General features: G+C 59.4%; 1 protein-coding gene across 7 annotated transcripts in view; it reads left to right on the plus strand.

Annotated features, from left to right (window-relative positions):
• The window catches only part of SEPTIN9 (septin 9), a 155,900-nt gene that overhangs the window by 61,600 nt on the left and 69,782 nt on the right, over positions 1-24,518 (plus strand). For 6 of the 7 annotated variants that reach the window (XM_019735492.2, XM_019735493.2, XM_019735497.2 and 3 more), the window contains one exon: positions 21,320-21,961. In XM_019735492.2, coding sequence (XP_019591051.2) covers positions 21,320-21,961 — 642 coding nt within the window. Of the gene's footprint in view, positions 1-1,400; positions 1,531-21,319; positions 21,962-24,518 lie in introns of those variants that run through there. The other variant, XM_019735491.2, reaches the window with a different exon arrangement.

Here is a 24,518-nt window from a genome sequence, read left to right on the forward strand (position 1 = left end):
CCTGAGGCAGAGCCCTCTGGTGGGCTGGGCTGGGGGAGGCTGGGCTGAAAGGAGTTACAGACGTCTAGGTGCCAGGCCAAGCTGGGAGGTCTTCCACCCGCATGGGCAGAACCAGGGCTGGTACCGCGGTGTCCAGAACATAGCTGCTCACGTGGCCCCCCCTGGGCTCAGCCCCATCTGCAGGGACACGCCTGGGAACCAGCGCCTGGCTGGACCCAAGCAGAGCCCAGCTTGGGTGATTCTGGGCTAGGCCTGGACTGGCCTGATCAGGGAGGTGGAGAGGCAGGAGGGGTTGTGGTCCTGTGGCTGGCACGCCCTGTGCAGAGGACAAGTGTGCTGTGCGCTGGCTCAGCAGAGGGAATTTTCTTCACACTCTGGCACTGAGCACTGAACAAGGGAGTCCAGGGTCTGCAGAGCTGTGGTGGCTCGTGTGGGCCATCTGGACACCTTGGGGCACGTGCTCATCCTGGGGGCTCTCCATGTCTGCTGCGTTCTGTTGTCCCTTGCGCCTGTCCCAGCATGGCCCTCCCCACAGCTGCCCCGCTTCAGGCCCCCACAGCCTGCAAATTCTCCGTGTGGCAGGTGGGGGTAGGTCAGCTCTCAGTCCCTGACCCAAAGACGCGCTGGCAGTGGGACTTCTGGGGAAGCATGGGATGCCATGGGCAGGGCGATGGGCACCCTGAGGTTGGATGGGGAGGTGGAGTTTTGGGGGGTCGCAGGGTCCTACGGCTGTCACTGTTCATGTCATGTAGGTTGTTAGTGCCTCGGCCTCATTGTTCATCCTCACCCCAACGTGCCCCATCTGAGGATGCTGGCGGCCTCTGCAGCCACCTCCCAGGCGGCTTCTTGACTCTCTAATTTAGTCTGAGGCAGTGGCCTGATTGAGACCATCTTGGGGCAACAGTTGGCAGCCCTGTGACTCCAGGGAGAGATTTCTCACTGTTAGGGAGCGGGGCCTCCGACTCTGGTTCCCTGTGTGCGTCGGTCTCCCTGTGTGTGCCCTGAAAATTTCAAAGTGCTCTGAGGTTGGGGATTCAAGCATTAGCGTTCCGCTTTGCTTCCCGAGGAGGTGTGCCTGCGTGTGAGAGTGCCAGCGCGGGGACCAGAAAGGCAGCCTCCCCAAGGGCCGCAGGAACTTGGAGTGGAGCTGGGTGGGTGTTGGGAACTGACAGCCTTGGACGGAGGGACGTGAGGAAGGAGAGGGTATGACCCAGCACAACAGTGGGTGGCACGAGCTGGCAGAGTCAGGGCAGGGGAAGGTCACTGCTGGCTAACCAGAGAAGTCCTTATGGAGGAGGCGGACCTTGAGTGAAAGTCGGAATGTGATTGTGTGTGTGTGTGTGTGGGGGGGCATTGGGGCCAGGGGCAGCCAGCACAAGTGGGGGAGGCCGGAATGCGCTGGTCCGTGAGAGGGCCGGGGCATGAGGAACGGCCAGCTTGCAGCTGTGGAAGGCCGGGCATGCCTGCCCGGAGCCTGGACCATCCTGGGGAGGCAGCTGGAGTGGCCGAGATCAAGCCGGAGGAGCGCTGGTCTGTTTTTGGGGGTCAGTGGGGGGGCTTTGGCCGGGGCTGCCCATGTGTTTCTAGGTTTCCTCAAGGGCGAAAGGGGCAGGGAGGACATGGTCAGCTCCTCTGTGACTGAGTAGTTCCTGAGGCCGGAGGACTTAGTGCCCTCATGTTGAGGCCCCAGGGGCCACCACCTAAGCAGGGCAGGTCCTGAACCACAGTGCCACTGGGGGTGATTTTCAATCCGAGCAGACTGGACTCCCGCACAGGCCAAAGGGCCCTGATCAGGGTGTTTCTGGGACGTTGGGAGGCAGTGGAGGTACTCAGGCCAGAGTAGTGTGCCCTGCGGGGCAGACAGGAAGCTGCCCATGAGTGTGTGTGTGTGTGTGTGGGGGGGGGCGCCCCAAGTTAAAAATCTCCTGGTGCCCGTGTTCTGGGCACATCTCCTCCTGCCCTGGGGAGCACCCATCTCTCCTCATTTTATTCCCCACCTGTCTTGTCCCCCACCCTTGAGAACTCACAGTTCCTGAGGGTGAGAGCCTTAGTCAAAGCACCAGGGTAGCTCCGGGGGTCAGCCTGTCCCCTATTTTGGACTTGTGTATCTGGATCAGATGCCCCTCCACCCCCACCGGGACTGAGAGGGTGCTGGCGTCTTCCATGAGCATGAATGTCTGACGCCTGCCTTTGCCCTCCCTTCAAGGGGCTCTGTGGAGACCCCGTCCCCATGGAGGGCCAAGAAGAATATTTTGTATTTTGCTGATGTGATTTTTTAGAGCTTCCTTTCCCACTTTTCCCAGCACAATGGGCCTCGAGGTGACCTTGGCACCCTGCAGTGCCCCGTGCTGGGGTGGCTGGAGGGCTGATCCCTTCCCCTATCTCGCTCCGGGTTGCTGGGGGCATGGGCCGTTGGGCAGCGTGTTCTTTAGTGAATGCCGGCCAAATCTGTTATCGCAAATGCTGCTACAACTTGGGTTTTTGTGTAACAAGAGACCTTCCAAGTGCCAGCTGTCGGCCCACTTTCCACGGCCAAGAGTGTTTGCTGTAACCAGATTTGCATGCAGAGGAAGAATCCTAAAAGTCCTTGATGTTTGTTGAAACCAGACCAGGCGCTCTGGTCCCAGAGCCATGCTCTCTCACCTGGGGCATGTCTACCCTTCTGAACCCTCCACTTTCTTTCCTCGGAGGACCCTCTGAGCAGGCTGTGGGCCGGGACAGGCGATAGGGGGTGGGGGCAGGGAGAGGGTCTCCCGAAGGGGATGGGACCGTGCAGATGTACCTGCTGGTCTGGGAGCCCAGATCCCTCTGGGACAGGGGCCCTGCAGCCAAGAGGCTCTCTTAGGGGTCCAGAGGCCACGCAAAACATTGCCTGGTGCTCTTACTGTCCAGAGTGCGGGAGCAGGCCCACCCACCATCCCAGTTCTGAGGAGGGCAAACACACATGCCCCTGGTGGCAGAAGCACCTCTGTGATCAGCTTCACAGCTGGGCTGCGGGTCAGACCTGGCTGAGCAGGTGGGGACAAGCACAGGACACCCACACTGTGGAGTCTCGGTCTGGAAAGACTCAGAGGGCGAGCTTACACTGCCACTTGAAAGCTGTGTGGCACAGGGTGTCGTAGCCCCTGAGCCCCCGTTTTCCCCTCTGTTGAGTGGGTTATAAACCCCTCTGTCTGAGGGTTGTCCAGTGCTGAGCCCGGGTCCTGCTTGCGGGAGTATGGTGGGTGCTGCTGGAGCTGGGGTGGGGGCTGGTGTTTGAAAGGGACAGATGGGTATGGGTGCCTTATGTCAGGATAGGGTGATGGAAATTGTTCAAAGGCCCAGGCAAGGGCCTGTCTGACCCTCTGGGGGATGACGGTGGACAGCACTGCAGAGTTGGAGTGGCCACGAAGCCTGCCTGGGGGTCCTGGCTAAGCCACGGGAGCCCCTGCTCTCTCCCGACGGACGTTCTGTCTGGGGGTGCCACAGCGGAGGCTGTGGTTGTGTGGGCTGCAGGGTTCCTGCACTGGGGAGGCTGACTGTCCCCTCCGCCATCCCCTCCACCCCAGAGCGTCACAGGTGGGTGGGCTGTAGGCCTGCCGGAAGGGCCAGGGTCAGAGAGTGACACGGGCACATGCTGGACGACTTGACTGCAAAGACAGGCGATGGGTCAGGCCACCTGCCCAAGGTCTGAAAGGCGGTGGGGACAGGGAGCCGGTGTCCAGGAGGCTGCACAGCGGAGGGCGGCCTCCTCGTCCAGCAGCCCTTGGTGAGGCCCGATTGTGCCTGGTGGTGCTGAGCTGGGCTCCCAGCTGGGAGAGCAGTCCCATGTCTGACCAGTGGGGACAGCCATGTGTTTCTCTCTTGCCATGGGGGCCAGTTAGCTCTGCACTCCCTGCCCCTTGAGGGCACAGGGAGCCTGGGCATAGGGTGGGGGCCTCTGGGGCCTGCCTGGAAAAACAGACCCACCAGAGTGTGCGCCCCTGGGTCAGCAGGCTTCATGCTGGGCATGGTGGGCACTAGCTTAGGCCACATCTGGAGGAGGCTGGTGGGGAGCAGTGGCATGGTGGCCCATTCGCCGTGGTGTCACCAAGGGTGGCGCACTTGCCCTGTAGGAGCCAGGGGCCTCTCCACGGGGCGTGTGTAGCCTCAGCCCACCCCTCTGAATACCGTCGCCCTCATATCCTGGGCTGGCTGAGCAGAATGGGGACCCCTCCTTCTCCTCGCATGCCCACAGGTCAGGGGAGGTCACATTTAGAGATCAAGCCCTCCCCCCTTCACCAACTGAATGCCCCTGGGGGTGGGCTTGCCTGCTGCTGGAAGAGTGTCCTTGGGGTACAGCCAGGAGCACAGGACTGGCAGTGAGGACAGGGGGGAGCAAGGCTCAAGGGGTTCACATTGGCCCCCAAGCCCAGGACGAAGTCCATCCTTGCTACCAGGCCAGACCAGGAGCTCCCCTCTGGGTTTGGGGACCCCCCAAGGGCAGGACTATGTGTCTTTGCTCAGCGTCTTGTGGCTGGAGAAGTAGTCCCTCAAAGCCTGGCGGTGTGTGTAGAATGGTGGGGTGGGGGTGGGGGCTCTGGGGGGAGACGCATCAGACGTCAAGGCCCCAGGAGATGGCAGGTTTTCGATTCATCCCAGAAACCAAACCAGAAACTGAGTTCCTGTGCTGTCAAAGCCACTGAGGAAAAGTGGTCGAACAGTGACTTTCCTTGCGACGCCTTCTCAGTTTTTCCCAAATTTGGAGGCTCTCTGAGTTGCTTATGAGACCGAATGGTCCGGAACTCTCTGGAACACCGTCCTAGAAGCCTGAGGATTTGTAATCTTTCTGGCCAAACAGACCCAGTTGGCCCCTAGACACCCCTGGCGCCTGGGACATTTCTGGGCTCAGGCTGTTTAATTTGGTCTCGACAGAACCCAGAGGCTCTGTTCAGCCTGGACCAGGAGACATTCTAGAAAGTTCAAGTTTGTTGTCATTTTTTAAAGTGCTGCCAATGTCCAGAAATGTAGATGGAGGGCCTACAAGAGAAGGGCCTGTTTTCAGTGGAGGGTATTCAGAGAGCAGAGCCCCGCCCCCCACCCCCCTCCCCCTCTGTCAAGAGCCAGGCCCGCAGGATCAGGCTCTGACCTGCCTCTTTCTCTCTTGTGTTTGTCCCTGTCCACCCTGTTTCCCATGTCCCGAGTCTCTAACGGCCCCTCCCAGGAGCCTGGCCCCCTGCAGTCTCTGGCCTCCTCCGCTTCCCCCCCCCCCCAGTTCATTGGGGGCGCCCATCTCAGCCTGAGTTGCAAAATCCAGAAAACTAAGGGGCGTGGCCTTAAACTCATTGATGTGACCTCCCCACACATGGCTGAGAGCCTCCTGTGTCCCTCTCCCCAAGGCCAGGAGCCCCTGCCTTCAAACACATGGAATAGCATCCTGGGAGAGCCAGGTGAGATGGGGGAGGAGGCAGGTGAGGTGACCCTTGCCCCACCCAGTGCATTCCACTCCTGCTCTGGCTGTAGCATCCAAGGGACCATTTCACTGGGGGTTCGAAGGTTGTTCCATGGATACAGATGGGGCAAGGGAACCCCCAGGGCCTCAGATTGGGTCCGGGCAGGGAGCTGGGTCAGTCTTGCAATCTGGGTCTTACTTAGACTCAGTGGGGAGTTCCTGGGGGCTGGGTTTCCCCTCCTCCCCTTCAACAAGCCGCTTGCCCTCTGTGCCCAGTTTCTGTACAGGAGAGGCTGGAATCCTCTGAGCTCTTGGCAACCGCTGTCAGGTCTCTTCTGATGATTCTGTCTAGTTTCCTACCTTCCAAACCCACAGCCTTTTCCTGCCCTTCCAGGAGTGCTGGCTATCATGGCTGTCCCCTGGGGCAGAGCTTGGGGGGCCTGGGCACCTCCTTTTGGGAGGATACCGCTGAGGGTCCCCCGGGAGTGTGGAAGGGAGCCCCAGCCACAGACAGCCCCTTCTCTGCCTGGAGGAGGTTCACTGATGGACCAGTGTCATCTTTCTTTTTGGCGGGAAGAGAGAGAAGTCCCCTGCAGTGAGTCTGGCCTGGGTCCAGGCCTCCCCTCCCCTCCCCCCAGGCACCGACTAGAAGACAGAGGTGTTTCTGGTGTGACCACCAGCGGCCAGCAGTCTGGTGGATTTCCATTCTCTCCCAGGCAGGAGCTCATTCTGTACCCCACGGCCCCCTCCCTGGGTACAGGAAGTTGGGAGCAGGCACAGTTGGCCCTCCTGTCCACGTGGGTGGGCAGTTTCCCTGAGAGGCCAGGCCCCTGCCCTGTGTCCTCTGGAGATCGATATTATCTACAGTAAAAGCATACATGGTCTCCTGGTTCCAAAGCAGACCGGCCTTCCCTGCTGTCGCCTGCCTCCTGTCAGGGAAGCAGCTAAAGTCAGGGAAGGCACGCTCTGTAAAGTAGCCGGGTTTCAGTTTTCTCCTTCAGTTCAAAATGAAGTGCTTGAACCCGGCTGTCCTCTGGTGGGCCAGGAGGAGGGTCGCTGGGTGGGAGAGGCAGTCGTCTTGCTCATTTGTTTATTCAGCAGCTTTCGGTGGGTGCCAGCTGAGAGCCAGCTCTGTTTTAGGTTCTGGGGGTCCAGGCATGAGCCCAGGAGAGGGGTAGGTTGAGGAGGTCTTCCTGGAGGAGGGAGCACCTAACCAGAATCCCGGGCAGGAGTTCACCAGGCAGATGACGCTGTCAGGCTTCTCTTGCCGTTTCTGCCGACTTGTAGTTTGTTTGGGAGCTCTGTTGTGCTGCGGGTGGCACCTGGCACAGGTACCCTGGGCACTGAGACGGAAGGTGGGGGAAGAGGGCTGTGCTTGCTTGCATGTGTAGGTAGGGGTGTGAAGCGGGTGCAGGCTCCCTCTTTCCTCCTGGCCAGGAAGCTTGGGTGGTGAATAACCCAGGTGGGTGAGAGACGCCCGGTTTGTTAACTTACGGAGGGTGGAGCAGACTTGGAGTGGCTGCAGGAACCCCGGCCTCCATCAGCAAACCTCAGAAAGGGCTGCTTTGCGTTTTTGCTAAACTACAAAAGAAACCCTTGGCAGGCACGGGGCCCCTTGGGGGTGAGATGGGGAAGGTGGTCGTTTGTTAGCACCTCTGCAGGCTCAGTGCAGCAAACATGGGGGTGAGGCTGAGCTATGCCCCTCCCTCCTGGGTTGCCCTTCCCCCTCCACCCCAGACACCAATTGTTGGGGCAGATGGGGGGATGTGGGGACCCTGGTGAGGGAGGAAACCCTCCCCTGCTCTGGCTGCAGCCACAGTGAGGCTGGGATGGGGGAAACTCAGATATTTACATCTTTCCTAATATTTAAATGATGAAGCCAGCCTCCTGCAAACAGCTGCCTGGAGCCAGCTGTCAGGCTCTGGCCTCCCTCGTGCCCTCCCTTCCACATTCTTCTTCTCTGACCCAAGTCCAGGCCCTTCCAGCTGTTCCCCCTTTGCTCACAGGCACTTCCTATGACCAGGAGAGCTGGTTCTTGTTACTTTTCATAGCCATCTCCTTTATTGAGCACTTGCTATGTGCCAGGCACTGGGCTGGGCATTTAGCCCTCGGGCCCAGCCAGGTGGATAGGCCACTGAGGCTCCCTCAGGTCACAGCTGTCCCGAGGCCACACTGGAAGGCTGACCCCATGCCTGCATCCATCCATCCACCACTCCCTGCTGCTGAAACCTGCCCGCTGGCCCTCTTGGCCACGTCACGTGGGATGGCCCTGCAGACTATGATGGAAATCTATTTGTCAGAGGTAGGTGGGGACAGCTGGGGTCCAAACTCAGGGTCTGGTGGGGCTGCTTCTGCTCCAATCCAGCCTCGCTGCTCTTGAGCTCAGTGACCATGTTTGCGAAACAGATAACAGTGCCCACCTTGCAGGGTGGCTGGAGGCTTTTGGGGGGGGTGCTGTGTGTGTACAGGGCTTAGCACAGTGCTGGTAGTCTGGGGTGCTCTGTGCTTTTGGAGTCTGACTCTCGGGGGCCGGGGTGGGAGTTGGAGGCAGAGTGGGGCGACGGTTTAGTATGCTGGCTCAAATCTGGCTTCCCCTCGCCCATGCTGTGCGTTCCGAGCTTCTCTGTCTCGGTTTCCCATCTGTGAAATGGGGACAATCACTGTCTTTAGGTGGTCCTGAGACTTGAATGAGCTAACATAAGGAAGCCCTTAGAATAGTATCTGGCCTATGATAAGCCTTCAGTAAACGTTGATTATTAACAATTCAAAGCAACAAACACTGATAGGAGATGCCAGGCAGTGCCCGAGGCTGTAGTGGAGAGGGGACTGTCTCAGTGTGTCTGCGCTGCTACAACAAGATACCACAGACGGCGGGGGATTAAACTACAGACATTTATTCTCACAGTTCTGGAGGCTGGGAGTCCAAGGTCAAGGCCCAGGCAGTTTTGGTGTCTGGTGAGGGCCGCTTCCTGGCTCATACACGGCATCTTCTCTCTCGCTCTGTCCTCGCAGGGCAGAAGGGCTCGCTCGTATGGGGGCGCTGATCCCACACGTGAGGACCCCACCCTCATCAGCTCCCAAAGGCCTGCCTCCGAGTACTGTCATGTAGGGGTTAGAGTTCAGCATAGGAATTTGGGGGACCCCAAACCTTCAGTCTCTAGCAGGGACAGGCCCTGCCCCACGGAGGAACGGGAGGTTCCAGTGGAGGCAGGAGGCTGGCGGGGCTCCTAGCTTGGGTCCTGGATGCCAACGTGAGGCTGTCCTGCCCATGTTTCTTGTGGCAGATGCGTGAAACCGTGTCTTGCCGTGGAAGCCTGGGCTGCCGGGACCTGCTCTGTCTAAGGTGTGGGCCTTGGGCAGGTTTTGGGTCCTTGTGACCCACACGCCCCCCTCGGCACATGGGCCTCCACCCGCAGCAGTGTCCAGTGTGTCCTTCGGGTGTGTGACCGACCCGGGAGCTGAGCGATGGTAGCTGAGGCTGGACATCAACCTTGGGTGACTCTCGGACAGGTGGGGCTCCTGAGCTGGCGGCTCCAAGGTGCCTGGCGAGGGCTGCCCCTGGGAGGATTGGTGCTCAGGGTTTTCTTCTTGTAGGATTCTTGGGAGGGGGAGGTGGTGGGGAGGAAGCTTGTGAGCCCACAGAAGGCAGAAATCCTCACCCGCCTGTCCAGCAGGCGGGACTCGCTCTCTACTTTTTAATAAGCTCCTGAAACGATTCTGATCAACAGTCAGTGCTGAGAATGATCTGGAAGCAGAACTTTAGCACCACAAGGAATTTAGAGGATGAGTGCAAGGGTACATCGAGATTGGAGCTGCTAATGCTGCACGGAACGTAGCGCACAGCCTGAGCCTGCTTGTAAAAACATGGGTGCATGTACCCAGCAAGCAGATTGGAAGGACGTTTGCCGAAGTACTGACGTGGTACCTGGGTCCTGGCTTATAGATGTTTTTTTCCCCTTAGCTTTCTCTGTGTTTTGCAAATTTTCTGCGTTGCCCACACGTTTTTTTATAGTCAAGAAAAGAGCAAATGATATTGTTTGTAAAAGTTCATTTTCAAAAAGGAAAACAACTCACCCAACCCAGTCTCCCACCCTGATTCAAGAGACCTGGAAAGTCCGCTGGCTGGTGGTGGCAGAGCCAGGGCTCCCAGCGTTTGCAGGGTGGGGACGCGGTGCAGTACAGTGTTGAGTGGAGGGAAGCTGCCTCCCATTTAAGGTGCAGGCCCCAGGGAGCCGGCTCTGCAGGCTTTCCCTGCAGCTGCATTTTTGGCCACAGAGGAATGTGGCCAGAGCTGAGGTTCTTGACCTCTGCTGACCACGACAGGAGGTGGGCTGTCCCTCCCTGTCCCCCCTGGCCAGACCCCTCCAGCTCCGAGTGTTGCAATTGCTGGACCTTGTTGGTTCAGGAGCCATTTGAGTCCCTTGGAGCTGGTGGCTGATCTCAGCATGGCCCTCGGGGTCATACGCATCTGAGCTGGAAGAGCCCTTTTGGTCCAGCCCTTCCTGTACTTCACCAGGAAACAGAGGCCAGAGGGGTCATCGGCCTGGCTCGGGTGGGGTGCAGACGGCACTTGTGACAACTCTGTGCCTCGCCCCAGCCGCCCCCTGGGCCCTGGGCCGTCGGCAGAGCTTTCCCAACCCTCCCACATTGAGCAGTTATGCTGAGGACAACTTGGAGAAAATTCTCCATTTTTAGTCATGAAAAGAATGACTCCTGCCTGCAGCTCCATTCCCTGCGGGCTCTTTTTCTCTCCTGCCCAAGAAGTGGGCAGAGGGGGTTTCACGCTAGGTGGGTGGGTGGGGTCCCTGCTGGTGCAGTGGATGCTGGATGGTTTCTGGGTGGGTTGGTCCTTTCCTGCCCCCTGTTCCTTGCAACTGGTGGTCGAGAAGAGGGGCTGCCGGAGCCTCACAGGTGGGAACCTGGAGGGGGAGGTTGGTAGCCTGGGCCCGCGTGGCCCACAGCTGACAGGTCAGAGGTTATGGGGCTGAGTTGTCTGCACTGGGCAGTGCGGGTGGGGTGGGTCTCCCAGGAGCTCTGGCACGTGGTTTGGAGCTCCCCGTAAACCACTTCCATTTTTTCTTCTCCCCTAGGCCATAAATAGAATTGAGGGGTTGTCTGTTTATGGGGTGTGGCCCTGGCGGGTATAGTTTCTCTGTCCACCTGCAGCCTAGCAGGCAGGTGTCTGAGGGAGACACACTGCCTGCCCCAGAGGCCCTTCTCCTGAGGAGAACAGCAGGCAGAGGGTCACGGTGAAGGCCAGTCAGCCGCTGAGGGTGCTGGGTCACATGCCCGCCCTGCCCAAGGCAGGGTCTGTTCTGTCCTGCAGCAGGTCCCCCCTAAAACTGTGGTCTGGGGCAGATGAACACTGGGGCTCAAAGGACAACCCTAGAAAGGAGAACGTGAAAGTTAGTCACTGCCTGGAAGCCTTGATGGGAGTGGTGGTGGGGGTGGGGTGCTGGAAGGCAGAGCAGAGGAACAGAAGCGTGTGTGTGACCAGCCCGGAACCCATGCGTGTGACCAGCCCGGAACCCGTGTGTGTGACCAGCCGGAACCCGTGTGTGTGACCAGCCAGAGGGCCTGGGCAGAGATGGGTTAGGGGTGGGAGTGGGGGCTTGGCCGGCAGGGAGTCAGAAAGAGCGCAGGGTTTCCCCGGCCGCGGCGACCAAGTGTCACCAACTGGGGCGCTTACAACATAGGTCTAGATGCCAGAAGTCCAAAATGAAGGTGTGGGCAGAGTTGTTCCTTCTGGCTGCTCTGAGGGGAGGTCTATTCTGTGCCCCCCTCTGGGCGTCTGGGGGCTCTGGCAGCCCTTGGTGTTCCTTGGCTGTGACACGTCGCTCCAATCTCTGCCCCTGTGTCCGCGTGGCCTTCTCCCTGTGTGTCCACGTCTTCTCTCTCTCTTCTAAGGACACATTGGATTTAGGACTCATCCTAAATCCAGGACGATGGCCAGATTCTTATTCATATTTGCAAAGACCCTGTTTCTCCATAACGTCATATTCATAGCTTCTGGGGATAGGACAGGGACATATCTTTTGGGGGCCACTCTTCAGCTCACTGCAGAGCAGAGTGTTCAAGGCTTGGGGTGAGTGAATGGGCACTGGGTGGGGTGGGGCGACCAGGCTTGGACGTCCCTAATGGAGTGACTTTGAGTGACCGTTGGCCCTGGGCTGTGTGTAACGACAGTGTGGTACGTCCCATCCCTGGTCCCCTGAGCGCTGCAGCCCTGGAGGAGGCCTGTGCATGGGGTGGACCAGGTGGGCCACTCCGTGTGCCAAGACCGCGTCCCCTGTGCCTGCCCCCTCGCGCATCCCCCACCAGGATTCAGGTCCCGATGTGGGCAGGCCAGGGGCGCTGTCCCTGCAGCCTTCTCTGGGTGAGTGTGTGAGCAGGGCTCACAGCTGAACACCCGTCATTGCTGTGGACAGATTGCAGCCACCTCCCGAGTCTGCCTGACCCCTGGGACTCGGGAAGGGTGGCACCACTGGGGCCCTATTCCCAGAGCTTCACCTGCCCTCAGAGGCAGAGGCCTGCTCTGCACTTCAGAGCAGCTCCCCTCTCCCTCCTGGTCTCAGCCACGTATAGCTCTGGGCAGCTCATCCGCCTGGAGTGTGGAGACCCCAGACTCTGTGTGGCTCTCAGGGTGGAAGCCACGTGAGGCCACGCCTGGCTTGATTTAGGTTCCCAGGGCCTTTTCAAGTTCTAGATGGGCGTGTGGAGTTTGCTGAGAGCTTGCCGTCCCTGGTGAGAGAGAACCCGGAAGGCCTCGAGCAGGGGGAGCCCTCTCTCAGCTCCCACACCAGGCTCTTTGGAACAGCCGGGTGGCCCCTCTGGCGGAGGTGTTACTGTTCTCTGGGACCCCTTCTGGAATCTTTTCAGTGTCCTGCTGCAGCCTCTCCCACACAACAAACCCAGCTCCCCCTATTTGGTTTTCTGTGTCCCCCCTTCTTTGCCAAACCTCTCGTGTCCTTGAGGACAGAGACCAGGTCCACTGCACCTTCAGGGTCCACAGAACCCAAACCCCCAAGTCCGTCTTGATGCATGCAGCGTTTAGTGGTCACTGAGGCTCCACCCCCCGTCCAGCCCAGCGTGGCCAGTTTTGGGTCCCGCCGTTGTGACCCCCCCCTTATGCCTCGCCCCCTGCCAGTCCATTCCTCAGGAAGCCTGGGGCGGAGCTGGACTCTTGGGTGCTGCTCTGACCGGGGCCTGAACTCTGCTCCCCCGGGGTCACTGTCCCCTGTAATTAGGCTGAAGATCAAATTGGCCTGGGCAGCGCCTGGCTGCTGCCTGCCCCCAGGCCACAGCGCAGAGCCCCATCTGGCCCTCTGAGCTCCTTCTGCAGATGGTGTGCAGAATGGGGGGCTCCACCTGGGCCAAGTGGCCCCTGGTGTTAGGTGCTTTTTGGATATTTTAAGTGCTTTTACCATTTCCCCCAGTGGTCAGTGGGATGGCCGGGCTGATGGGAGTGGCCACCACCCGTGTCGCTGGGCTGAGAACAGAACAGAGAAGGGAAGAGTAGCTGCACCAGGAAGCTGGAACCGAACCACAGGCCGGCCGGTGCGTTGCTGAGGGTCCCTGGGTCCTGCTCTGCACCGGCTCAGAGCCCACAGCAGCTGCATGAGCCTTGCTCTGGGGCCCAGGGGGCGGGGGGCTCTCAAGGAGTAGCACTCACAGGGACCCCCGATTTGGGAAAAGGTATGTTTGGAGGAGCTGGAGTGAGTGGAGAAGGCAGTGGGGACCGTCGGGGGGGAGGGGCCAGACCTTTGAGCTGGGCCTGTGATCTCCGATTTTGCAGTCAGTCACCTCCCAGGGACTGCCATTTCTCAGGGAACCTTTCACCTGTGGAGGCCTGAAAGGTCAGCTGTCCCTCCTCTTCTCCAGGCGGGCTGTGCCTAGGCCGCCTCGGGCCTTTCAGGTAGAGGTCCAGGTCTCCTTCTCACTCTGGCTCAGGAAACCCTTCCCCCACCCAACCTGCATCTCTGAGCTGGCGCCTGCCTGAGCCTCCAGCCCATTTCCCTGCTCTGTCTCTTCTCAGTGGAGAGAGCCAACAGCTGGGTTAAGGGACGGGGTGGCGGGGGACAGGGACAGGGACAACAAGACCAGGCCATTTACAACAGATCGTTCCACACGTGCTCATGTTCCCATCACTTTAATTTAGTCAAGAAAAAAGGAAGTCCAGCCTCTTAGGGCGGCTTTTGAAGTCTGCCTGGACGCCAGAACCCAGGGCGCAGGGCAGGTGGTGGGAGCAAGCCCAGAGAGGCCGTCATCTGGGTGAGGTTGCCCTCGGGAGCTTTTGAAGGAGTCCCCAGACCCGGGAAGTGGCTCCCTCAGAGCGTTTATCGGGGCCCCGTTTGTACGCTGTGCAGAGGGATTTCTTGAAGCAGAAGTCGCTACGACCTGTGATGCGGCCAGAGTCTCAGCTCTGAGCCAGCTCCCCCATCCCTGGAGCCATCACTCTAAGACCCTTCGCTGGTGGGGGGAGGGGCGAACACCAGCAATTAACCTTCTGTAGGTAGGGTGACCAGATACTGGCCCCATTGGGACAATGACAGTGGGACAGCAGGTATGAGCTGGGATGTGCCAGGTGGACTGTCCCACCATTGCCCGGCAGACAGCAGAGCAGAATCTGGAAACCATTGTAAAAGCATTGGGTAGGACCTGTGGTCTCATTCTGAGAGGACTGGACAGCATGGCTGGTGCAACTGGGGAGGGCCGGTTGGGAGCTGGAGCTGGTTCTGCCTGGGTCCTCACTTGCCAGGTTGCTAGAGAGCTTTTTCCAGAGAGAAAGTAACATAATGAACTTGGGGAAGAAGAGAAGCTCTGGGATCCCAGGGGCCAGCTGTTGACCGCAGCTGCGCTGGGCTCCCTGCCCGTGGCTGGAGGTCTTGTCCTGAGCTGAGGGCCGAGATCACTGGCTCTCCACTTCCGGCCTTTGCACTCTGTTTGTGCCTGAAAATGCTGCTGGCAGGAACGGGCTGCTGTGCCCATGGGCTGCGTGGCAGGTCCCCCTACCACAGTGGCACAGCTACTTCTGCAGCCTGGGGAAGGAGGGACGGGGCTTGTTTGTTTGTCTTGGCCCCGGCTGGGAAACCCAACCCCAACCAGCAGGCACGTCAGACCTGCTCATTCTCACATCGCTGATCCAGGGCCCGCAGGCCGGGACCAGGCCTCCTGGGTGGGGGCTGTGACGAGCAGGGAGGACCCGGGAGGGCCCAAGTCTCCCAGGCCCAGGGCATCAGAGACAAGGCCGTGCCTCCTAACACACAAAGAAAGAGTCATCAAAATAAACGTGTGTGTGGGGTGGCTTCTCTGGGCATAGAGACCCCCTGGTGAGTCTCAGGGATACTATTGGGTCCCCCTGCACACTCCCCTGGGGCTGAGTGGAAATGAGTCACCAGATTCGCCCTTTTCTGGGGGGCACAGGCCAGACCCTTGGTGAGACTGTACCAGGTGCTGAAATGCTGGCCTGTGTCTGGTGGGAGGGCCAGGGAGCAGGGGCTGTGTGCCCACTGCCCCCACCCCCAGGCCACCTTCAGCCAGCCGCATGGGCAGGTAAGCCCAGGGCAGCCAGCAGCCCTTGGTCACGACACTGGTCCCAGACCCTGAGCTGGAGCCTGGTAGAGTGGGGCTGGCACTGGACACCGTGCTGAGGTTCTTAGGCTGCGTCTGGCCCTGTGGCCCAGCCTGGCTGGCCTTGGGGAACAGAGGGAGAGGGCAGGGGGGTGGCAGCGCCTCCGTCTTCTCTTCCTTTATTTGGACTTGGCCTTTTGTTGATAAACAAACGTGCTGCTCTGTGGGACGCCCAGGGCCAGCTGACTGATGCTGACACTGCTGCTTTCCGACTTCCTTTTGGACTGTTTTGCTTCCTGAGGACACCCTTCCTCCACTTTCCCATCTGCATCCTCCTCTCTGTTCCCTGCCTGCCACTGAGCCCCCAGAGGCAGCTCCTGAGACAAGGATTCAGGTGCAAGGGGATCGCTGTCCTCCCCGAGTGGGAGTGAGATGGAGGGGCAGGTGGCCTGTAAGGTACATGACCAAGTACGGTGGGTCCATGGGTGGCTGGAGCTCAGCCCCGCTGGGGGCGCTGGGGGCTCTGCACCACGGTCCCCAGAGTTGTCCCGCCTGAGCTGCTGGTGTGGGGAGCAGTGCTACCCCTCCCCGTCTTCCCTTCTGGGGCACCAGATGGCCACCAGGAGAGGCCCTCCAGCAGAGCGGCAGAAACTGCCGTGGATGTGATGGGCAGGGATAGGGCACCTGCAGCCTTGGCCATCTGTGGGGGGTGACCACGGACCCATGGGGTGCCCACGCGCAGATGGAAACTACACCAACGACTGTAGTAATTGCTGCACGGGCACCACCTGGTTCCTCGTTTGTCTTCCGTGCCGCCTGCTCCCTGTCCCTCAGCCAGACCTGCTCTGCCACCCCTGAGGCCCTGCCAACCCCCACCACTCAGAGCCAGAGGCTAAACCAAGAGCCGGGCTCACAGGAGAGCGAGAACCGGCCTGCGTCTGTCCCACTCACCCCAGCGGTCACACACACTCCTGGCCTCGCTCCAGTGGCCTGCAGTCACCTGTGGAGTGGGGTCGCTGTAGGCTCAGTGCACGGAGCCTGGCCCCATCCCTCTGGGTTGCCTGGGCCCCTGACCCTGGCTCCTCGGTGGCCACTGTTTCTTCAGGGACAGAACCTGCTTTACTGCTGCCTGGAAGAGACTCAGTGTGACCAGGGCTGGCATTCCTGGAGCCTGAGCCGGAACTGGACCCGTGTTGGGCAGCGGCCACATCGCCGCCTCCTATGGGGCTGCACGTGGGTTTGCCCTGACCTTGTCTCTAGCATTTCCTTGCTTGACATTTGTCTCAGGCTGGAGCAGGGCTTTTGTGACTCGCCCAGTATCCCCTGCCCAGGCCCGCTGTGTGCACCAGGAAGTGTTTGGGGAGTGGGGAGAGGTTTGCTGGCGGCCTGCGGTCAGAGCTGAGGCCTTCACAATGGCCCCTTGTACGCAGGCACATTCCTCCTTAAACAGCCCCAGATCCCAGCTGCTCCTGCTTCAACCCCCCACCCCCCATGGGCGGGGCAGACAGGAAGGTTTGCAGCTGTGACTGTAGGTGTTCCAGTGTTCGATGGACTGGACTTTGGGGGGCTGGGCGTTGGGGAAAGGCCTGGGCCGGCCTGCATGCACAAGTAGCCACACAGCCTCCACCTCTTCTCAGCCAGGTTTGTTTTTTAAAAACAGTGCTGGTGGTTTTATCCCCTGAAAATACTAAGTGACCTACATTTCGTGTAGCCTATTTGGAAAAGGCAGGAGCGTCTCCTGGAGAAAAACACCCACGGTAATTCCATCCAGAGACAGCCGTTTTGTGCGTGCGTGCGTGCATGCTGCATGTATGTGTGAGATAAAATCTTTACATACGTACATCTTGTATTCTGCTAGTTTTACTTCATATTCTCAGCATTTCTCATCTTCAGAACTTGATGACCGTAGAACTTCGGCACATGGGTGTAGAAAATCTACAGAAACCCGAGTTGTTTCCGGCGTTTGCTGTTTTAATGGCTGATGCAAATACCCTCATACAATAAATCTTTCTGTTCTTCTGATTATCTCCTTGGGATAAAGTCCCAGGTGTGGCCCACAGCGCACAGACGGCCGTCAGGCTCTCGGTGCATGTTGGGGAGCAGTCGAGGTTTGCACCTGGCTTTGAGGGGGCCACCTTGTTTCAGAAGCGGTGTAAGGAGAGGTGGGTACCTCCTGCCTAATGGGGGTGGTATTGGGCCCTCCCAGTACCATGGGGCCATGGTTTGTCTGGTGCTCCGTGGGAACCCAGTTTGTCCACCCAGGATCTCAGCATGCCTTATGGCTGCATTAACTTCCTGCAGACAAAAGGGGAGGCATCTGGTCCCGCGCCCCACTGTGCTGCCCCAGCGGTCATCAGATCCGATGTCACAGAGGAGTCTCAAATCTGCAAAACCACAAGCTCACGAGCACTCTCGCTGGCTTCTGTGGCTGCATGTGGACACCCCTTGGCCGCCTCTGCCTCCATGGGGTGGGGGGTTTGAGTAAAGTGAGTAGATTACACCATCGCCCGTGGGGGGATTGGAGGGGGTGTTCCCAAGGAGGGTGGCTGTGCGTGTGTGTGCGCAGGACCCTGACGGAGGAGGAGACGCTGGAGGACCCTGTCCTGCCAGCTTTGTGACAAGCCGGCTTCTAATTCTTCCCAGCTGGGTTCTGGTCGTGTCACGACATCCTCCGTGGGGTGTGTACAGGGCGTCCCTTGCAAAGCCTGCCTTAAAAATGATCTGTTTCGTCCAAATCCGACTTCTCCCGCCAGCTAAGGTTTTGTGTGAGTCCAGAAAAGGGTAAAGGAGGCAGCTTTTCCTCCTCTGGGTTTCTGGGAGCAGTAGGTCTGGAGTCGCTCGGCCGTGCTTCTTTCTGTTGGTCCGTTGGTTGGACGTTTGTTGAGTGTGGTTGGGACTGGATAGGGGCTGGTGTGTGGAGCCAGGTGACCACCAGGGGAAGGGCCCCTGACGGTCTTGCAGCCCAGAGGTCTCCTCCTTCTGATGGTGCTTGTGCTGACTTCCTGGGGCGCTGTAACCGATCACCACACACGGTGTGGCTTATGCAATAGACATCGATTCTCTCACTGTCTGGAGGCCAAAAGTCCAAAAGCAAGGTGTCGGTAGGGTCACAGTCTCTCCTAAAGATCAAGGGAAGACTCGTTCGTTGTCCCTTGTAGCTTCTGGTGGCCCCAGGTGTTTCGTGGCTTGGGGCCACGTCACTCCAGCCTCTGCCCGTCTTCACATGGCCTCTCTGTGTGTCTGCGTCTCACATTCTCCCCCCGCCCCCCATCTCTTATCGGGCGCTTATAGGATTTAGACCCCATCCGAAATCCAGGATGATCTCATCGCGAAGCCTGACCGTAACCACATCCGTATAGACCCTATTTCCCAGTAAGGTCGCATCGCAGGTTCTGGGCGTTAGGACTGGGACATCTCTGTTGAGGAACACTATTCAACCCACTGCAGACTCAGGGGAAGTGGAGCTTCTCGGGCTGAAATGGGGGTGAAGACCTGGTGACCCCCTGCTCCGGAGGCTCCTTCCCTCGGGGCTCCCCAGGGCTCTGCGCCCACAATTTAAACCAACCTTTAAGTTGTGTAAAGAAGCAGGTCCTGAGGCCCATGACGGAATAGAGAGCTGGCTCGTGGTGTAATGCAGGAGAGGACATCAGGTTCTGTCCCTGGGGACGCAAACACAGCCCCTGAAGTCCTGACATGGCCTGGATGACATGGGGCGGGAGTGGTGTGAACTTCGGGGCCCAAGGCAGGCTTCGGGAGGAGCCAGTGTGAGCCTGGCTTTGGGGGACTCAGGAGGAGGTGTGCTGATGTGGGGGATGGCATAGACCATCAAGGACAACCTGGACAAGTGATGTTTGCTGAGCGGTCACTGGCCTGATGGTGGGAACAGCCCCTGTTCTCTTGGAGCATAGAGCTAATGGGATGCGTGATGCTGGACAGTACCTGCCTAGGTAGATGATACAGCTGGACGGTCCGCACAGGTGACAGGGTCCGGGTGGCGAGCGGTGAGCTGGGAGGGCGATGTCCAGTGGAAGGAGTGGCTCTGGGCGAGGCCACGTCATTCAGAGGGCATCTGTGCGTGGGTCTGGTTCCAGCTCAGCGCCGTCTCTGGACTGAGATGCCCGAGTCCAGCCAGGAGGGCTTTGCTTTGGTGCAGGGTCTTAAATTGTGAGTCGGGGTCTTATTCTCCCAGGCAAACCTGGGAAGGGCTGTCCCCCACCTAGTTCCTGTTCTCCAGCATGGCCCCCAGGAACCAATAAGGAGACCTGGAAATGCCTGTGCCGAGGGGGCGGGGTGCTGACCCCTCCTCCAGGGCGCTCACAGACAGAGGAGCCACCGTTTGGGGACAGTTTGGATAGTGCTCTTGAAGCAGGGTTAGACCTGGGAACCACATGGACACCAGTCTGGACTTTCTGGCCCATTGGACAGGCACCGGCCTCCCCTGAGGACATCTGGGCTTAGCAACGGGCGGTTCGCTCTCTGCGGTTGTCTTGGTGGACAGCTGCCCGTGGAGAGGTGGGCCTGCATCGAGTTGGGGTCCCAGCACTGGCTCAGGACCCTGCCACCCTCGGCCACATTATCAAACAGAGGGCACAGGTGGGGCCCCCAGGCCGAATGCAGCCTGTGGATGTGATTTTGTGTGACTGTACGGTGTTTGTAAAGGCTCGTTTTGCTTTGTTTGTGCCAGCATCTAAAAACCAGGAGACAGCGTATAAAACAATCCAGATTTCCAGGTTCTCTTGAAGTCCAAAGCTCTGACCACACTTGGCCCACAAGCCTGTGTGGCAGCAGCAGAGCTGAGAGCAGGCGTGTCCCTGAGATGGGGTGCAAGATGGCATGCCAGCCCCCCAATCCGTACAGCCCTATCCCTGAGCACATCCCTGCTGGGTCTCTGGGATGGGTGAGCTTTGCAACCCAGGATTTTGTGCCCTGTCCACCAAAAGGGAGGTGTGCCTGGGGCTTAGAGAAGGTCCCGCAGGAGTGCCACGTCTGGGGAACAGTAGTTCAGGCAGCAGGTATCAGGGACAGGGTCTCCCGTGCTACCTTCCACTCCCGCCTTAAGATCACGCCCTCCCCTGGCCACCCACCCACTCAGCCCCCACCAGGCCCTGGTCTTCGGAAGAAGTGTTGTCTGAGAAGAGATGAGAGCGGGGTTGGAATTTGGAGGAAAGAAGACGGGAGGGAGGGGCCGCTAAGAATGACCCCGGTGAGCTGTTGTTGGGGGTTGGGGACCAGCTGCAGGCCAGGGGCGGAAATCGTGGGGTTCCATGAAATCCTTGGCTCCAGGGCCCAGTGAAGCGAGGTGGGGAGTGGGGTGGGGTGACACTGGGTCTGCTGTGGGCCCCGCCGGGAAGGAGCCGGTGAGTGTTCCTGCCACGTGGGCCCCTTCCTCCTCTGGTCTTTATAACTGGAGCAGCTGGTTCTCGTTTGGAGCCAGGCTGCAGGGACTGTGGGATGGTGGCTCCCCAGGCACTGTCCCCACCACCTGGGAGGGAGCAGATCCTGGTGGAGACAGCGGGGGGCCGGGGGGAAACACTAGCCTGTGGCGTAGGAGTCAGATGGTCAGTGCCCCGCAGGCGCCCAGGTCTGGCTGCTGTAAGTAGTACAGGATGGAGGCAGATGGGAGCCAAGGGTGAGGTGAGGGGTGAGAAATTCGGGGGCATGGAGCACGCTGGGGCTCCACGTTATCCCAGCGGAAACTGGACAACCACTTGATGAGAACATTTGGCCTTAGAGTCGAACAGACGCGTCTTCTGGCTCTGCCGCTCACTCTCCCTGCTGTCGGGCACATGGCTTAAGCACCTGGGCCTCAGTTTCCCCGTCTGTACCAAGGGAGAAGAGCATTATTTGCAGCATCGGGTTCCTGTGAGGATTCCGTGTGATTGTGCACGGCTGTCATGTTGTCACTGATACGATGATGTCGTCCCCATCGTGATTCTGCTTGGTCACAGTCGTGGCTATTGGTACTGGCGATGCGTCCCCACACTGGTGTGTTTGCTGATGGTGTCTGCGTTGGGTGCAGGTGAGGGAGGGGTACAAGAAGCCACGACAAGACAAAGGCACCCCTGAGCCTCAACATCTGATAGAAAATGTACCTGGCGGGTCGACGCCGTGGCCGTGGCAGGGCAGAGAGGCCGGCGTCCTCCAGGCTCCAGCCTTTTCTCTTTCTCACCCAGAACGCATGATTGCTGGAGCTTCTGCGTCCCCCAGTAGAGTGGGGCTGTCCCCTTTCCTTTCTGAGTCGTGAAGGGCCTTCCATGGGGCCCTCACTGCCAGCTACCTTCCGGCATTCGCCATAAGCAGGATGTCCACTCCTCACATACTCCTTTCTTTGTCTTGCAGCCTTGAAGAGATCTTTTGAGGTCGAGGAGGTCGAGACGCCCAACTCCACCCCACCCCGGAGGGTGCAGACGCCGCTGCTCCGGGCCACTGTTGCCAGCTCCACCCAGAAGTTCCAGGACCTGGGTGTGAAGAACTCAGAACCCAGCGCCCGCCATGTAGACTCCCTGAGCCAGCGCTCCCCCAAGGCCGCCCTGCGAAGGGTTGAGCTCTCGGGGCCCAAGGGCGAGCCCGTGTCCCGGCGCACCGAGCTCTCCATTGACATCTCGTCCAAGCAGGTGGAGAACGCTGGCGCCCCCGGGCCGTCGCGGTTTGGGCTCAAGCGGGCCGAGGCGCTGGGCCACAAGACGCCAGAGCCCACCCCTCGGAGGACGGAGCTCACCATAGTGAAGCCCCCGGAGCCAGCCCACCGGAGGATGGAGACCCCCGCCTCCAAGGCCCCCGAGGTGCCCGCTGCCCCCACCGCCGACACTGTCCCCAAGAGGGTTGAGATCCAGGTGCCCAAGCCAGCCGAGGCGCCCGCCTCCCCCATTGCAGCCCAGACCCTGGAGAATTCAGAACCCTCCCCGATGTCTCAGCTGCAGAGCAGGCTGGAGTCCAAGCCCCAGCCCCCCTCGGCCGAGGCCCCACCCAGGAGCCAGGAGGGTGAGTACCAAAGTGCTGGGTGTGGTGATGGGGGCGGGAGCTAGCTTTGCCATGGAGTCTTGGCTGAATTGGGGGTGGGGGGCATATGCTTCCATGGAGACCTGAGAGCACGGGAGGAGTATCTGAAGGCACGGGGAGGGAACTGGAAGATCTTTCTGTCCCCGGGGGACAGACCAAGGTGCAGCAGTTGGACTTGAGTCATACTTTGAAAGGGACCTCTGGATTTCGAGGGGCCCTCTTTATTGGTCAGCGTGGGCTGTGCTATAGAACCTCTGCTGTGTGAGCCCAGGACGGTGGGGGACTGGCAGCCTGGAAAGTGAGGACGGAGCAGGCTCCTGTGGGGGTGTAGGGGCCGGAGGAGGACGGGCTTGAGTTGCACGCAAGCTTGGGCTCTCACACTCCAGTGGTAGCTGGGCGCGGCCGGGTGGGGCTGGCTCCTGCTCAAGAGGAATGGCAGACGGCCCGAGTGGCTGGCAGAGGCCCAGGCCTCCATTGGGAGGAGGGGTCCTTGCCCTCTTGGGGTTTTGCACTGAATGGTCTTCCCCCTCTTCCCCCAGGTGCACCAAGTTCTTTGGGTTGGGCAGACAGAATATTCTGGGGTGTTTTGAGTTACCTTTTCAAAATTACTATTTTTAATTGCAGTAAAATACACATAACATAAAATTGACCATTTGAGCCATGTTTAAGTGTACACTTTAATGGCATTAGGTACATTCACATAGTTGTGCAATCATCTCCCCATCTCCAAAACTTTTCCTTATTTGAAACTGAAACTCTGTCCCCATTTAGCACAAACTGCCCACCCCCACCCCCAGCCCCGGCAACGTCCGTTCTTCTTTCTGTCTCTATGAATCTGACCACTCTGGGTCCCTCATATAAGTGGAATCCTGCAGGATTTGTCCTTTTGTGAGTGGCTCACTTCATGTAGCATAATGTCCTCAGGGTCCATCTGTGTTGCAGCAGGTGTCAGGATTCCTTCCTTTTTAAGGCTGAATAGCACTCCATTGTCTGGAGGACCACATTTGCGCATCTGCTCATCTGTGCATGGCCACTTGGCTGTTTCCACCCTTCTAATGCTGCGGTGAGCATGGGCCTGCACACATCTCTTCAGGTCCCTGCTTTCAGTTCTTTCTGGATTTCTTTTTTGAATGAGGATTTTCCAGGGGTCGGTGGACTTGGGGACCCGAGGGGCACTCGGCTTGCGATGGGTTGGGGGTGTCTGATGTTCAGCTGTGTTCTATTCCAGGGAATGTTTGATTGAACGGTCAGGGTGGGGGGAGGGCCGAGATGAATGTCCTGCAGGCTGAGCCACAGCGGGACCTTGGGGGCCCTTCCAGCCCTGGGTGTGTGTGACCTCTGTTCTCTGTCCCATCTCCCTAAACCTGACCGTGCAGAGTCACTGCCGCCCTCCTAGACGGGACGGAGGCACTGCCAGTGTTTGGGGAGTGGCCGGGAGGCCATTTCCTCAGTCTTCTGTTGGTCCAGGGCCTTTGGCACCGGATTTGTCCCCCTCCTGGGGCGAGGTGTCCACACTCAGCCTAGTCAAACAGGATGTGGTTGGGCAGATGGTCATCACCGGGCTGTCCAGATCTTGATGACAGCTGGTGCTGGATGCACGAGGAGGTGGTTCTGGCTCTGGGGGATGGGCAGGGCGTGTCTGCTCAGGGTGGCATCACCCTGGGTCATCGGGCAGGCGGGGCACAGCCTCGGGTATGCAGAAATGGCCTGGTCGGCCCTGGCTCAGCGAGCGGGACCTCAGGAGCAGGACAGTGGTGACCGGTGGTGACCTGCAGAGCAGCAGTGCAGGGAGGCTTCTCGGTGCCGAGGCCTCTCCCCCTAAGGTATGGAGCTGGTAGGATTGAACCAGGCAAAGGCCGGGAGAGAAAAGCTTTCCACAAAGGAGGGGAGAGAGCGGCCCACACAGAGGGTCAGCTCCACCTGGAGGGGCCAGTGACTATCCTGAGTCCCTGAGCATGAGCTGGGGATCAGGGTACGTGCCAGTCGTGTGTACACGTGTGTGAACTCACGTGTGCCCCGACTCCCACATCTTATTGGCTGGGTGGGGAGGGGCTCCGAGACCAGTGCTCACAGGTTGAGAACCTTTAGGCTGCACAGACGCAGTGGGATTAGACAGACACGCAAAGAGGAAGGATGCTCGGTGGGGGGAGGGGACTTGGGGGTGGGACTTGGATGACAGTTTAGGAGGATCTTCCTCTTCCAGCAGTGCTCCGCCGTCACTGTGGGCTGGGGAATGTGGCCGGCCAGGCTTGGCCTCGGACGTCCACGCCCCAGGTCCTGGACCTTCCTGATGGAGGAGTGTTCCCGCAATCCCCTGCAGTGGGTTCTGGAGGCCCAGGTCTAAGTTCCCACCCAGCCCCTGCTCCGTCTGCTTCTTCCTCTGTCCCCCTCCTCTGGTCCAGTCCCTCCAGACGCAGGTCCTGTTCTCCCTGGGCCCCGCTTCCTGTCCATCTCGCCTGCAGCCCTGGCTCTCCCATCCCCTTCCACCCTTCCAGTTGGGGACCCTGCTCTGAGCCCTTTGTGGGCACGCTGCCCCTTG

The sequence above is a fragment of the Rhinolophus sinicus genome, linkage group LG15 (assembly GCF_036562045.2).
Source record: "Rhinolophus sinicus isolate RSC01 linkage group LG15, ASM3656204v1, whole genome shotgun sequence".
NCBI classification, from domain to species: Eukaryota; Metazoa; Chordata; class Mammalia; order Chiroptera; family Rhinolophidae; genus Rhinolophus; species Rhinolophus sinicus.